This window comes from Pimephales promelas, chromosome 21 (assembly GCF_988280905.1).
Source record: "Pimephales promelas chromosome 21, fPimPro1.hap1.1, whole genome shotgun sequence".
NCBI classification, from domain to species: domain Eukaryota; kingdom Metazoa; phylum Chordata; class Actinopteri; order Cypriniformes; family Leuciscidae; genus Pimephales; species Pimephales promelas.
Genome location: NC_142789.1, coordinates 19,740,758 through 19,754,136, shown reverse-complemented (window position 1 = coordinate 19,754,136; position 13,379 = coordinate 19,740,758). Strand labels below are relative to the sequence as shown.

Sequence of the window (13,379 nt, the reverse complement as noted above, 5' to 3'; positions counted from 1 at the left end):
ACTGGTACGTGCGAAAAAGTGACGATTTTGTAAACACTTGCCTAGTTTAGGTCATCTTTTCGCGGACCACTAGGGGGCGATGGCGGACCACTAGTGGTCCGCGGACCACACTTTGAGAATTACTGAATTAGACGTTAAAGGGTGCCATGTGCGTTGGATATTTCCGCTTTTGCAAAAGCGTTGTATATGGCGCTTTGGGATGAGAATGCCTTGTACATACATGTGTGACCGAATGGTTACCGGCAAGACGGAAGTCAGCCTAATCTACGGCAAATAATTAGGGCTTCAAGCACGAAACACACTTCGTGCTTGTGTTTACTTTCCGTGGAAGGCAAAGGGACATTTTTGAACATGTAGCCTAATGAAGACTCTTCTTGTCGATGTAATTTTTAATATTTATTTAATATGTTTTTAATATGATAGCTTTATGTGACGAACAAACTGCAATTTAAGTCGTTATATTATAATCACTGAAGAGCTTTACCTCTTGATAGCTTTTAATCGCAGCCAAATCATTCAAAAAGATTCGACTCGAAAGACTCTTTTATTTCGATATTTGTGATTATTAAATCTTCTCTCTAACTGAATATCTGCAAATATGGCAGCGTTCTATTTGTAGTGACGTAGGTGGCATCTACTCTCATCTGTCATTTGTCCTCTGACTGGTTTACATCCTGATTCTATGAAACCACTCCCTCAGAAACAGGCAATGGGCTCAGATTGGTTAGTTTGGGCCGGTGTGTTGTGATTGGCTAAACTTCTGCACGGGGGACTTGTATGAATTTGATGAGCAACGGATGATGTGACTGCACCTCAATGTAAAAAAAAAATTGCTGTCATAAATTGAGTACAATCAACTTGGATGTTTAAGTCATTTAAACTTGAAGTACATTAAACTGAATTTAAAAAAATTGTTAAATCTGGTATAACTTGATAAACACTGAAAATTGCTTAACTTATTTTGGTGAGTTAAAGCAATGTAAAAACATATGTTGTCATATTGTCATGTTTTCAGTTTGTGTTTTGATCTGTTTTTCTGTTCAGTTCATGTTTGAGGCCTTGTCCACAACAGATTTTCGTTTGAAAACGCATCTTTTTCTCTCGGTTTTGGCTTCAAATCCACACTCGGATGGCATCTTTATGAATGAAAACAAAGCTTTTTGAAAATGCTCTCCAAAGTGGATCAATTTGAAAGCACCATTTTCGCATTGTAGACTGTCAAAATGGAGGCATTTAGGACCGATGACGCAAGTTGAGTCGTGTTTATACAGGTTGTGCCTGTTACGTAATCACTTTCACACTGTTGCTAATATGTTACTTTGCACACTCTACATATCGCATAGTCCTGCAAAGATGACAGAAAATGTACTCGCATTTGCTGTCCCGTTGCAAGGCTGCGTTTTAGACCAAACAAATGCATGTGGTGACTGTAAGCGACCTGGAGTATCTCCTTTGTCGACTGATTACAGCCACCTTATCCGTGACCCATGTGGTCTGATCATCTAACTTTACCTTGTGAAACCAACACCTTTTGTTTCCTTCGCGCACTGGGGTTTGAGGGTGGTTTTAATGGTTAAATGATTCAGGGTTGGAGATTTCCTGTACTAATCAGTTTGCAAGCTGAAAGACCGTCCCCTCAAAATCATGTCAAGACACATAAGGACTAGGCCTATATTGATAAGAATGCTCTTTTAAATACAGAGAAATTAAATTAATTTTTAACATTAAACAATGTATAAATTAAACATTCAATACCATTTAATCATGACAAAATATATAACCACTACTGCTTGCCTCTACAAATTTGTAAAAAAATTATATATGCAGACATCATGGTGATGCACTTATTACAGTTGAAGTTAAAAGGAATATTTTGGTCAACGTTTGATTGACGTTTCTGTTGACTGTATTTAGATTTTGAGGTGTATAAAATATGACAGCCTATGAGACAGATGATCAAATAATTATATCATGATAAAATAAATATTTTAAAACCAATATTAATTTATGCTAAAACCAGTACTAGTTGCTTACTAAATAATTAAGTATTTCATAGGTTTCTATGAGTGGTTGTTTTACAAGTCAATGGCAATTTTTTTTTTTAGTGCAAACTTCAACACACGACTATAGCTTTTATGATCAAATCTCATCACTTTATATTTAGCAACTTTAAAAAATTATATAAAATATACAGCTATTTTGAATTATTTCTAGATTGAGGGACTCGACGGAGCGCTAAAGGTTACCTTAGCATTTAGTCGGTAATGGTGTTGTAAAATCTGACAAATTTGTTTTTGAGATGCATACTTTTTTATGCTATCTATCTATACAAACCTTTCTGCAATAAGAGAGGACCAAATTAATAATTAATAAAAAAAAAATACACTACTAGCATATTTAAAAAACAACTGTTTAAAAAAAGTCAGGACTTCACTGAGGGGTTGAGCTTTAAAGTGTTAACGGATAAGAGCTTAACATGTTGTACTACTCTCATCTGGCCCTTTGAGCCTCTACAATGTGGCCTTTGTAGCCTACTGGGTAAAGGGTAAACTTTTATCCAGAGCCTTGATATTTCAGTGTAACAAGCAGGTCACGGTGGAAATCTGAATACCTTTGAAGAAGTCACAGTTACACTTCCTCGGGTGATCAATTCTGTGTAGAATTATTTCAGGTAATGAGCACAGAGAGAGAGAGTGAGTTGGATAGGAAGTTCAGAAAAATACCTGTCTGACCATACAAACATATTCTCAGACCTTTCTTTTTCTGCAATGATTTGTTTCTGCATAATCTGTTGTGGTTTCAGAAGAGAAAATGTTCAATCCACCTGTGATAATCTTTAGGGTGAGCGGGGCACAACCTGACATGAGTCCACACATGGTTGGTTTCCACACATGCTAGCATGACAAAACTAGATTTACAGATGCTATATCCATAGGCTCTACATATTTTAGCCTAGCAAAAGTACATTTCTTACTAGGTGACTAAAGACAATGCCAATGCGTCAATGTTCAGTTTGAAACTAATATTCATATTTGTTCTAGACATGTGTGAAACAAATGTGGAGAAAAAAATTACCCCAAAGTGTTTTGAGACAAATTAAGAATTCGGTTGTGCCCCACTCTCCCCTACACTGATACAGAGAACAGGAAAAATACATGCATAGTAGTAGGGGTATCCACCTTGTTCCTGATGAGCTAACTTCGTTTTGAATAATTATGAGTGGCACACTTCCGGTTTGGGGAACTTCCAGGCTGTTTGTAGAAACTGTTTCAGAATTCAAGTAGGCCTAATACTGACCTCTGGTGGTAATATGGGGACATTACATTTGTGGCATTTCTTTCATACATTTCAAAAGGATCCGGATGGTTAAATGGGCCATTAACTGCCTTTTTAATGTTTTTTGTACTGTTCTCTGGGGTCCACTTATAATGATATCAAGATTTTTACATAAAAACTATCTTAATTATCAAGATTTTTACATAAAAACTATCTTAATAGCTAGTAGGTGATGACCGTGATTCTCTGCAGAAACATTTTGTTATGCTGGTTAAAGCCAAGGCCTCATATCCTGATAGCAGTCACTCTGTAAAGCGGTCTACTTTTATTTTTATAAATATGTGTTGTCAGTGGAAGGCGTAGGACCATAAAATGTTCGTTCAATCGTTGCGTTTGGACCGATTACCCTTGGATGCGACGCGAGGACAGCAGTCTCCCCGACAGTCAAAGCAGTGGTAGCCTACGTCACGAATATGTGGAATATCTTACATCTTACAAAAATAATAGGCCAATTTCAATGGCAAAAAGTGTCACAATCAACTACTTATGTTAAAACAAAAACTAAAACTTTAAATATAACCATTTAATTGTAAATTTAAAGCATTTATTTTATATATTGTTGTAATTTTAAAGTTTTATTTTATTGGTAATAAATGCATTGAGACTAGAGATAGCCTTTAGTATCACTACAAACCCAAATACAGAAAAGTTTAGACATTTTTGTAAAAGCAAGAATCTGCGATGTGTTAATTATCCCTCAACTTTATTTAACTGGCAAAAGAAGAAAATATTTCCCATGTTTTCACCGAACAATGTAATTGTATTTTATAAATATAAACAAATTTTTATTTTGATAGCTACGCAGTCCAAAAAGGTTGCGACAGAGGCATTTTTACAATTGTGTCACATCACCACATCACAACACATCATTTTTATTAGGATTTTCAGTAAAACTTTACAATAAGGTTGATTAGTTATTAGTCATGAACTAACAATGAGATATACATTTGTTACAGTATTTATTATTCTTTGTTAATGTTAGTTAATAAAAATACTGCTGTTCATTGTCTGTTCATGTTAGTTCAGTGCATTCTTGTTAATAAATACAATCTTTATTTTGAGTGCATTTAATGATTAATAAATGCTGAAGAAGTAGGCTATTGTTCATTCTTAGATCATGTTAGTTAACTAATGTTAAATATCAATTAATGATTATTGATGTTATTCATGATGTGAAAGAAAACTATGCTTCAATAATCACAGCTCTTGTTTGAAGGGAAATCGAAAAGAAAAAAGGGTAGACAAACAGTCTAACCACAGGGTGGTTCAGAGATTGCTATCAGGAAAAAACCTATGTTTTTTTATACGTTTTTTATTTTTACCTAAGTGCAAAGGGGTGTTGAGAGGCACAAGGCCATCTTAAGCATTTCAGACAAGATGGAGGCAGTAGTGTTGCTTCCTTTTCGTTTTGAATTATTTTACTTACACAGCCTCCTACACTAATTTCATCGGGTTAAGTGCATGCACCATATTTGATGTACAAGATGTGCAAGGAAGGAATTTTAACACTTTGACTTTGTCAGAAGCTGGGACCTTTGACTTTTGGAGTACAATAACAGTTTTGATAATTCTAGGGGCAGACAGCCTGAGATAAAAAAAAAAAAAAAAAAGTCTATGCTGATCCTAATAAAGCAAATACAATTAAAGAAACATATACTTACTCCCTCTACTCATACTTTATCTTTTTGCAATTGAATGAAAAGAAAATTGTGTCTTTGGTCTAACAAGTACTATCAGGTCACAACACAAGTCTTACTTAGGGCAGAAAGTAGTAGGTTACTTACATCTATTTTCTTTTCTGCCCAAAAAACAGGAAGAGGATCTCATGTGCACTTCACCACCTGATGCTGCATGCTATTGCCAATGCAGTCATATTATGCTGTAATGCCTCCTAGTGGTTGTAATATTTTTAAATATCAACATTAGCATTTAAAAAGTAGATTATTGTTGAATTATTTATAACTACTTTATCATATTTGATACGCAAATTACGAAAAGCCTCTAAAATACCAGCAAGATAAAAACTTGTGTCGTCTGATTGATAGTTTATGCTTTTTTATGCTTTTATTAGTATCTCAAAATGTTCCCCTTTTGGGTGTGGTAAACTGGTGTTTAAATGCATTTGATGAAAGAAGTCAGCCATACTATTACTGCACCACAGACCACATATACGCAACACTATCAATGGTTGTTTCAACATGTTCTCACACTTTGACTGATCACTGCGAGTGATCCTCACAAATTTCGTTCTCCCCACACTGAAACTGTGCCTGCAGTGAAACACTCTATGGTTTACACTAGACTGAAATATGAGTCAGTGTCAGGAAATTGCTAGTGTTATGCAACAGATTGAATGTGAGCTGTGCTGTTCGTCCAAAGAAAATAAGGCAAGAAAATGAAGGGCAAGAACATCAGTAAATTCTCTTTTTACTGTCTAACTGGGCTCATTTCCATGCCTTTCAAACTCTACAGTCTTACATTTACTACAGTGAATATATAATATACTATTGTAAAAATAGACTATATTCTGTGTATGCTTGAGATAAATCACAAATGTAAATCATAACGAAACATGAATAATACAATTCTGGTCATTAGTAGTTCTGTGTTTTACCAGAAAAGGAGACGGAGGTCCAGCTCTCCAGAGAAAGAGCCGCTCCAGATGTTTTAGGCTCCTCCTTTCGCTCTGCTCTTTCTCTAAACATTCCAGCCAACTTAGTGCCTCTGCATGAGGGCTTTTCCACTCCGCCTGTCAAAAACACATACTCACACACTCACCATTTCTAAGCAGTCTCCTCCGGTCTTTAATATGAGAGCCCTCCAGTTCCTTGTCCTCGTTCTTTCTAGCTTGGTTGGGGCACAGCAGCAGGCCCTTATGGACTACTTGGAGAGAAGACTCCTTGCCATTGAGGTAAGAACAATAATGCTCTCCCAGCCAGACCCTGACCTCCAGATACGGGCTGACATGGAGTTTCGAGAGGAGTGAAGCTAAAGAACAAGACAACAGACTGAATTTTGGATGAATTGTGGATTTGTTTAAGGATATAGTGCAGTTACGTTAGGTCTATAATACTTGCTCGGTTTGAACTTTGAGCATTAATTATTATTTTTGATATTTTTTAAAGTTCTGTGAGGTTCCCCATAGAAGTGCAGATTCACAGAAAAGTTGTGGGCTGAAATTATATTTAATGATCAAACAAATACTCTTGAAATAAAAAGCTTCAGGGTGTTCTTTATAGGATTCTTGAGACAATTGTAAAAACACTTTATGCCAAAAAGGTTATATAAGGAGAAATGTCTTTAATTATTGAATAATACTTTGATAAAGTATGTTTACAAGCTGTTTAATTCATAAAATTAATTTTTTAACTAATAATTACTTAAAACTAAAATGATCCCATAGTTGGAACTCCTAAAAGGTTACATTTTTAGTGCTGACTATTTGAACTGTTATGTATATTTATACAGTTTTTTTATATTAATGGAGCAACATAGTTTGTAAGTAAAAAAGTTTGTTTCATGCAAATATAAAGGCAGATGGAGAACCCCTTTTACTCAAAGTATCGGGTAAGAGATCTACTGTATACAGCAATATTTGCAAATATATGCATATATATGATATTTTAAGCACAAACTCACTCGACATGATAACTGTACCCAATGCATGCCAGACAATCGCAGCGAAGCAAAAACAGACGGACACACGCGCTATCTCTATTCTCCTTGAGTTAGTCACCTGATCTCCCCCTCTGTGTCTTGGATTCATCCACATAAAGAAATTTTTCTCTCTTTTCTCTCTGTGCTGACTCTGCACATACAGTTCTCAGGCAAGTCATTTTGTGTGATTATGCTAAAACGCACTTTGCTTCTTCTTTCCTTCTACTGAACATTTGCTGCCAAAGGTTGATCCATCTGCAGCGCAAATGATGCTGTTCCAATGCCAAAGTCCTCATGAATTCCTGCAGCTGTCAAGGGAGGGCTTATTTTTGAATAATTTACACTCATGAGGCTGTCTGATTCAGTATTAAGTGTGCTCGAGTTCACGGTTTAAAATGTATTCAACATGCTTAGAACATGTGTGTGCATTAAAGCCATCTGAAATCAATCTCTGCATGCATGTTCTATACTAACGTCTAAAATAGTGGCCTGTATTTGTTTGTCTAGCCTATAAATGTGTTCTGTTAATCTCCATACTGTTTCAAATCAGCAAAAAAAATACTGCAAAACCCCATAGTTATCCTGTAGCTTTTGTGTGCACACTTTTAACATCTAATACTACAGTGATTTATATGCTATAGCTACTACTATCAATAGTAGTCCGGTTTGTTTGTGTAATGGAAGATTTGTCACAAATTTTGGGGTTTAAATGGGTCATATGACCTAGCGTAAGATATTATGCAAAACGAAAGAAACCTCTCGTAAGAGAACGTACTCGGTTACTATAACCTCGGTTCTCTCTAGAAGGAACAAGTACTGCGTATTTTTGCCGTGCCTGCCACACGCTCTGGTTTGCTTCGGCGGTGAAAAACCAGATTGTATCAGCCCATTGAGCTGTATTTATAGGCCCAGGCCACTCCCGTCTCTGCGGGACGTGACGTAGTGGGTGCAAAGCGCCCCCATTGGATCTGACGTCACCAATGGCCTCTCTTGATAGGCTGCTGCAGTTGGTGCAGGACAGCCAATAGGCACGGCCAAGAGGCAAATAATTTTTGGCTTCAATATTTCGTGGAAAAGAGGTTTTCCCCTAGCGTAAGATATTACGCAGTACGTGGGAACATCTCGTAAGAGAACAAACAGTCATTATCTGAAACACTGAAGATACAGTGGCTGAGTTTTGTTTTCGAAAGGGAATATTATGTCTACGTGACTACGTCACGTCCCGCTGAGACGGGAGTGGCCTGGGCCTATAAAAACAGCCCGATGGGCTGATATAGACTCCGAGCTCGGAATTTTGCCCAAACCCAGAGTACTCCCCCTATACTGGGACAAGCAGAGTGTGAGGTGTTATTGTCTGAGTGTGAGTCTTGAGTTGATTGATTGATTACCTGAACGTGCTCCTCCCGAACTTTGTTACATAAAACTTTATTTCAATCTGAATTCATTCCGATTGGTGAATCTGAATGTAGTGTTTACATGAATGCTAAACAAGTGATCGGTTGAAAATTTGCGTTGCATTTTAAAATTGCGAAGAAAATTCCCGCTCCTCTGTGAGAGATACAAGACTGGTGCATCTCACAGGTGTCGTGTCGCTCATCAGTATTCACGCCACCGGCCTCGTGCCGTTGTCCCACGGCCCTAGCCTCGTCCTGCTCCTACAAGTAAACATAATGAATGACGACTGTAGAACGCAAAAGCTGAATCCCAGACATTTTGGCCTATCTTGAAACACATTTTCGGACAGGCTCATCACGGAGACTCACTAGTAGCCTAGACTTGTTGTTTAACTACTGCGCTCTGTTACTGATAGGTGTGGCCTCCTAGGGCAGTGAAGCAAGTGCATTCTTGGAGTTGTTGTCTTTCATCCACATAAGACAAAAATATATTTTCTGGCTTTTCTCAGTCTAGAAAGCTCCAAATTAAAAAAAGAATTTCACATTTATTCTTCATAAATGACCCATTTTAAACACACATTCATCTTTCCAGAGGTGAAGTATCCCTTTAAGGTAGAAATGTGCCTTCAAATAAGTGAGAGGGTGTTTATGAGCAGGCCTTCTATGATATTAGACTATAGCCTATAATAAAAGTTAATGAATTTCAAACGTGAACAAAACATTTTTTTTCAAAGATCAACAGTCTGTCATTAGTCTGACATAAAAAAACAGCGTGTTGTGCGCGTACAGTCTCCGTTCGCACGCGCTCATCTATCGCCGTTGCAGACTCTCTTTTCATTCAGATAAAAAATAAAATGCACTCAAACTTAGAAATATTTACTTACTAGTCCATCAACAAGATCGCCAGGTCAGTATCACTGTTGCATCCAGTGCTGCTTTTTTTTTAGCTCGCGCCAACAAGTGAAAAGCCCCATCTATGGAAAAGCCTGACCAAGGGACTCTTGTCTGGTTCCTCACGTGTCCAGATTATCGTTTCCTTGTTTTCTTTGCTTTTTCCATCGTCGAGTACATAGATATCTATATAAAGGCTAGATATCTCGTCCGCGCTGCTGGTCAATGGAGATCGACGTCAGCACCTGGCGGCTATCTTATCACAGGCAGCTCGCTCACTCGTAACATTGTTTTAATGGTGCATGTCATTTTTAAATAACCGTAACTTGCTCAATTTTCTACCAATTTTCAAACGGTCTGTTTTGTTATAAGCGTCAGAGATGTAGTTATGACACTGCATACTTATGAATAACAAAATAATCATCCAGAATTATAGCCACGTTGATAACATTTGTAAGAAACCAAACCGTTTGTAAATCCGTCAAGATTTCAACGAGATAAGAGTATTTGTGTTCGTGCTGATCACTTATACACCAGATACCACAGAGTCCACCAGAAAGCCTGCCTGTGACAAGATGGCTGCTGGTGATGACGATAAAGACTCCGCCGTAACGTAAGACATCTAGCCTTTATATCACGTATGAAATGCGCGCAAGTGCCCACTGCCTTTATGAATCATATGTTGTTGTTGATGTGTGTGACGTCGTTGCCGTAAAGCATGATTCGTAAAGCGTGATTCTTAAGAGATTTGTCGGGGGCGCTCCTCTCAAACTTGGGGATTTGTATTTTTTTCCATTGGCCTAATTGGGGTAAATAAAAAGTTCCCAAGCTCATCCAACCTCTCCTGAGTGCTTACATCTGCTCAGGACGACGACTCAGTCATATACCAACAAGTTGTCATGACACAAGTTGTGTGTATGCGGACAAAGTATAGGCTATATCCAACTTTATACACTTTCCTATATTTTGCTTTGTGTAATTATACTGTATAAAGTTGGATGTACTATATCATTTTTGTATAACTAGGCTATTTCAAGCAACCGAACATCTTCGTAGCTTCATAGCAACGCCCTGGCAACCCCCCCTAGTATTGTGGTAACCAGAAGAACATTTATTTAAAATTACTATCCCACTAGCCTTGCTAGCCTTTAGTTAATCTTGTATTATTGAAGTTGCCACTTTTAACAGATATGTTTACATCTGACTAACTCGTATCTATTTTACTGAGGCTCTTGAGACTTGTTTTTCTTTATTTCTCCATTGGCAGGATCGTATCTCCTTGTGGCATGAGCAGACCAGCCGCTACGCCTCTGAGCTGCGCGAGTTCAAGCAGCAGATGGTGGCACAGCTAGAGGGCCTGGACAAGAGCAAAGAGGCACTGCGGAGCGAGTTGGACACAGTGGGAACACGCGTAGATCGCGTGGAGAGAGAGATGGACTACCTCGAAACACAGAATGGCGCGCAGCCTTGCGTGGACGTGGATGACAAGCTGGTGGAGCAGCAGGTGACAGTTGTCAAGGAGAGAAACAAAGCCAAGTACGCCAAGCTTACAGGTAAAGAGCTTTAGGTAACATTCCACATGCTTAGATACGGGTAATGTTTGCCTTGCAGCAAGATGGCATGAGCTATAGTTGGCTCATTCAACAAATTCAGTTCTCTGGGGTTCCATTCTCAATGCATTAGAGGCACAAATGCCATGTTTTTGTTGTGAGAACTATTACAGATTTTATCTAACATAAAATAAAATATTACTTAAAATTGTGATTTATAAATAAAAAAGACAAAATAAGGACACAGTCTGTTGAATTGGAAGTATTAAAAATAGTTTTAAATAATCTCTATTTATTTATTACACAAATTTATTACACTTTAGTGGAAAGCAAATATTGACTTTCTAATTCCAGCAAAAGACGGATTGCAAAGGAAAGGTCATAGAATATTTGACGATTAAGATATGACAGACTACTGAAAGGAGAATTTCTAAGCCAAAGAGCTGTTAATACAATATTTAAAGTGATAGTTCATCCAAAAATGAAAATAACTTTGATTTTCCATTTATACGTTTAGACTGTAGTGACATGATCTCCAGCATCAAAGCCATGAAGATCCTCAAACGAGTGGGCGGCACAAAGGGAATGTGGACCAAAGACATGGGAAGTGCCACCGGGAAGGTGTACGTCTTAAACGGGACAGGTGACAGTACGGTGTATGAGTTTGGTACAGTCCGTGAATTCACTTCCTCCCAAGGGACTTCAGGGGCCACCGGCGTGCAGCTCCCTTCGGCCTGGAGTGGTATGGGCCATGCAATCTACAACAACCACCTTTACTATCTGAAGCAGGGCGGGGACATGAAACTAATAAAGTTTGATCTTCAGAAGAACATAATCACGGACACGGCGGTGTTTCCAGCTAAAAACCAGCTCCCAGCGTACACCCTGAATCCCGAGACCTTCATCGACTTAGCAGTGGACGAAGAGGGTCTGTGGGCCATCTACGCCACTCAGGAGAATGAGAGGCACATCTCTTTGGCCAAGATAGACCCTAAAACTCTAGACATTGAACAGATGTGGGACACCCCTTGTGTGAGGGAGAATGCAGAAGCAGCGTTCGTCATCTGTGGGACTGTTTATGTGGTCTACAACTCCAAACTTCCCAGTCGCTCCCGAATTCAGTGCGTGTTTGACGTGAGTGACATGGTAACAAATGACGACGCTCCACATGTATACTTTCCCAAACGGTACGGCACTCACGCCAGCCTCAAATACAGCCCAGTGGAGCAGCTTCTCTATGCTTGGGATGATGGCTATCAAATCCTTTACAAACTCCAAATGAAAAAGAAGCTGGAGGTGTAGAATAAAGCAGACTTGGAGAGGAAACCCCCTTGTTATTGGCTTGCTTTTTTTTATGCAACCCGGCTGAGTCACACTTCAATACATTTGAGCTTCGTAGTTTCTCTGAGAGCACAACATGATTGATTGGACACATGTTTGTTTACTAGATGTGTAGATAAATGTGTTTAGATCAATGTAAAGGGCTCAAGAAAGAACCATTTTAACTTAGTTTGCCTGGAGCAGAACTAATAAAATGTTTTTATATTTTATTTTGACATGAAATGTGCCGTTAATAAATAAATTTGCAGTTAATAAATAATTGCAAAGTTAACAATTCACCTAGCAACTAGAGGAACACATCAACAATATTACAGTGATATCAATACTTAAAGGTACACTGTGCAAATTTTTGGCCCTCTAGAGGTCAGAAAAAACTGATTTGGTTGTGTTTTGGTATTGTGGGGATGAATATCCTATGGTCACATTCACTACTAGGATTTAGAGATACTGTATAACCAGTTTAGATAGAAAAAGATCTCAAGCTGACTAGCTGAAGACGTTACTGTTGGTTTACCCATTAATAGAGCTACATATGGCAATTTATCATTTTAAAGCTACACTGTGACTCTTTTAGTTTATTCTTAGCTAAAAACACTTAGTTCTTTCAAAAATATATGTGTTCATTAATGTATATGTACTTCGTTCAAGTAATAAAGTATTCTCGTGAGTGTATAATATGACATTGAAAATACATACGGGTAAGGCGTTCTAATGTCGGTCGCCATGTTGCCCCTCCATCTTGAAAGTACATTAGCCAAAGCGGGACATACCCGTTAATTCAAGCTTCGCCTTTTGCGTTTACGTTTGAGTTAACACTAATGGACGAGATCGAACTGGAAGCCATGTCAATCTTGGACTACATTGGCCACCGTAGGAGTTAAACGAAATCGGAATTGAGAGGAACAGAAACTAATATTCACTGGATGGTCATATACCTTTTCACCGCTAGATGGGGGTAAAAATCACACAGTGTAGCTTTAAATAAAATATATTAAATAACTAAAACAATCCTGCTCTGTCTAGGCTTAACCAATTGAATCAGGGTGAGACAAAAACATGTTTTGGAAGAAGAAATACAAAATTTAAACAATGAGTCAGTCAATACGCTGATTTCACGCAGCCATCATTTTGAAATGGCTCCGGTGGGAAGAAAACCGGAAGTGTCACTTTAAATCATAGGAGAGTCGCGAATGCCATGGCGTATTGTTGT

At 38.1% G+C, this 13,379-nt stretch overlaps 1 protein-coding gene across 1 annotated transcript; it reads left to right on the top strand.

The window, feature by feature from the left end:
• Window positions 1–6,095: 6,095 nt before the first annotated feature.
• Window positions 6,096–12,440, top strand: olfml3b (olfactomedin-like 3b). Its single transcript, XM_039674044.2, has 3 exons — window positions 6,096–6,247; window positions 10,546–10,831; window positions 11,346–12,440. Exons 1-3 carry the CDS (start codon window positions 6,146–6,148, stop codon window positions 12,128–12,130), a joined length of 1,173 nt encoding a protein of 390 aa, XP_039529978.2. The 5' UTR covers window positions 6,096–6,145; the 3' UTR covers window positions 12,131–12,440.
• The last annotated feature ends 939 nt before the right edge of the window (window positions 12,441–13,379 follow it).

Coding starts and splice junctions, on each gene's coding strand:
- olfml3b (XM_039674044.2), top strand. CDS start 6,146: ATGAGAGCCCTCCAGTTCCTTGTCCTCGTTCTTTCTAGCTTGGTTGGG. Junction 6,248..10,545: donor GAAGACTCCTTGCCATTGAG/GTAAGAACAATA, acceptor CTCCATTGGCAG/GATCGTATCTCCTTGTGGCA. Junction 10,832..11,345: donor CAAGTACGCCAAGCTTACAG/GTAAAGAGCTTT, acceptor TTATACGTTTAG/ACTGTAGTGACATGATCTCC.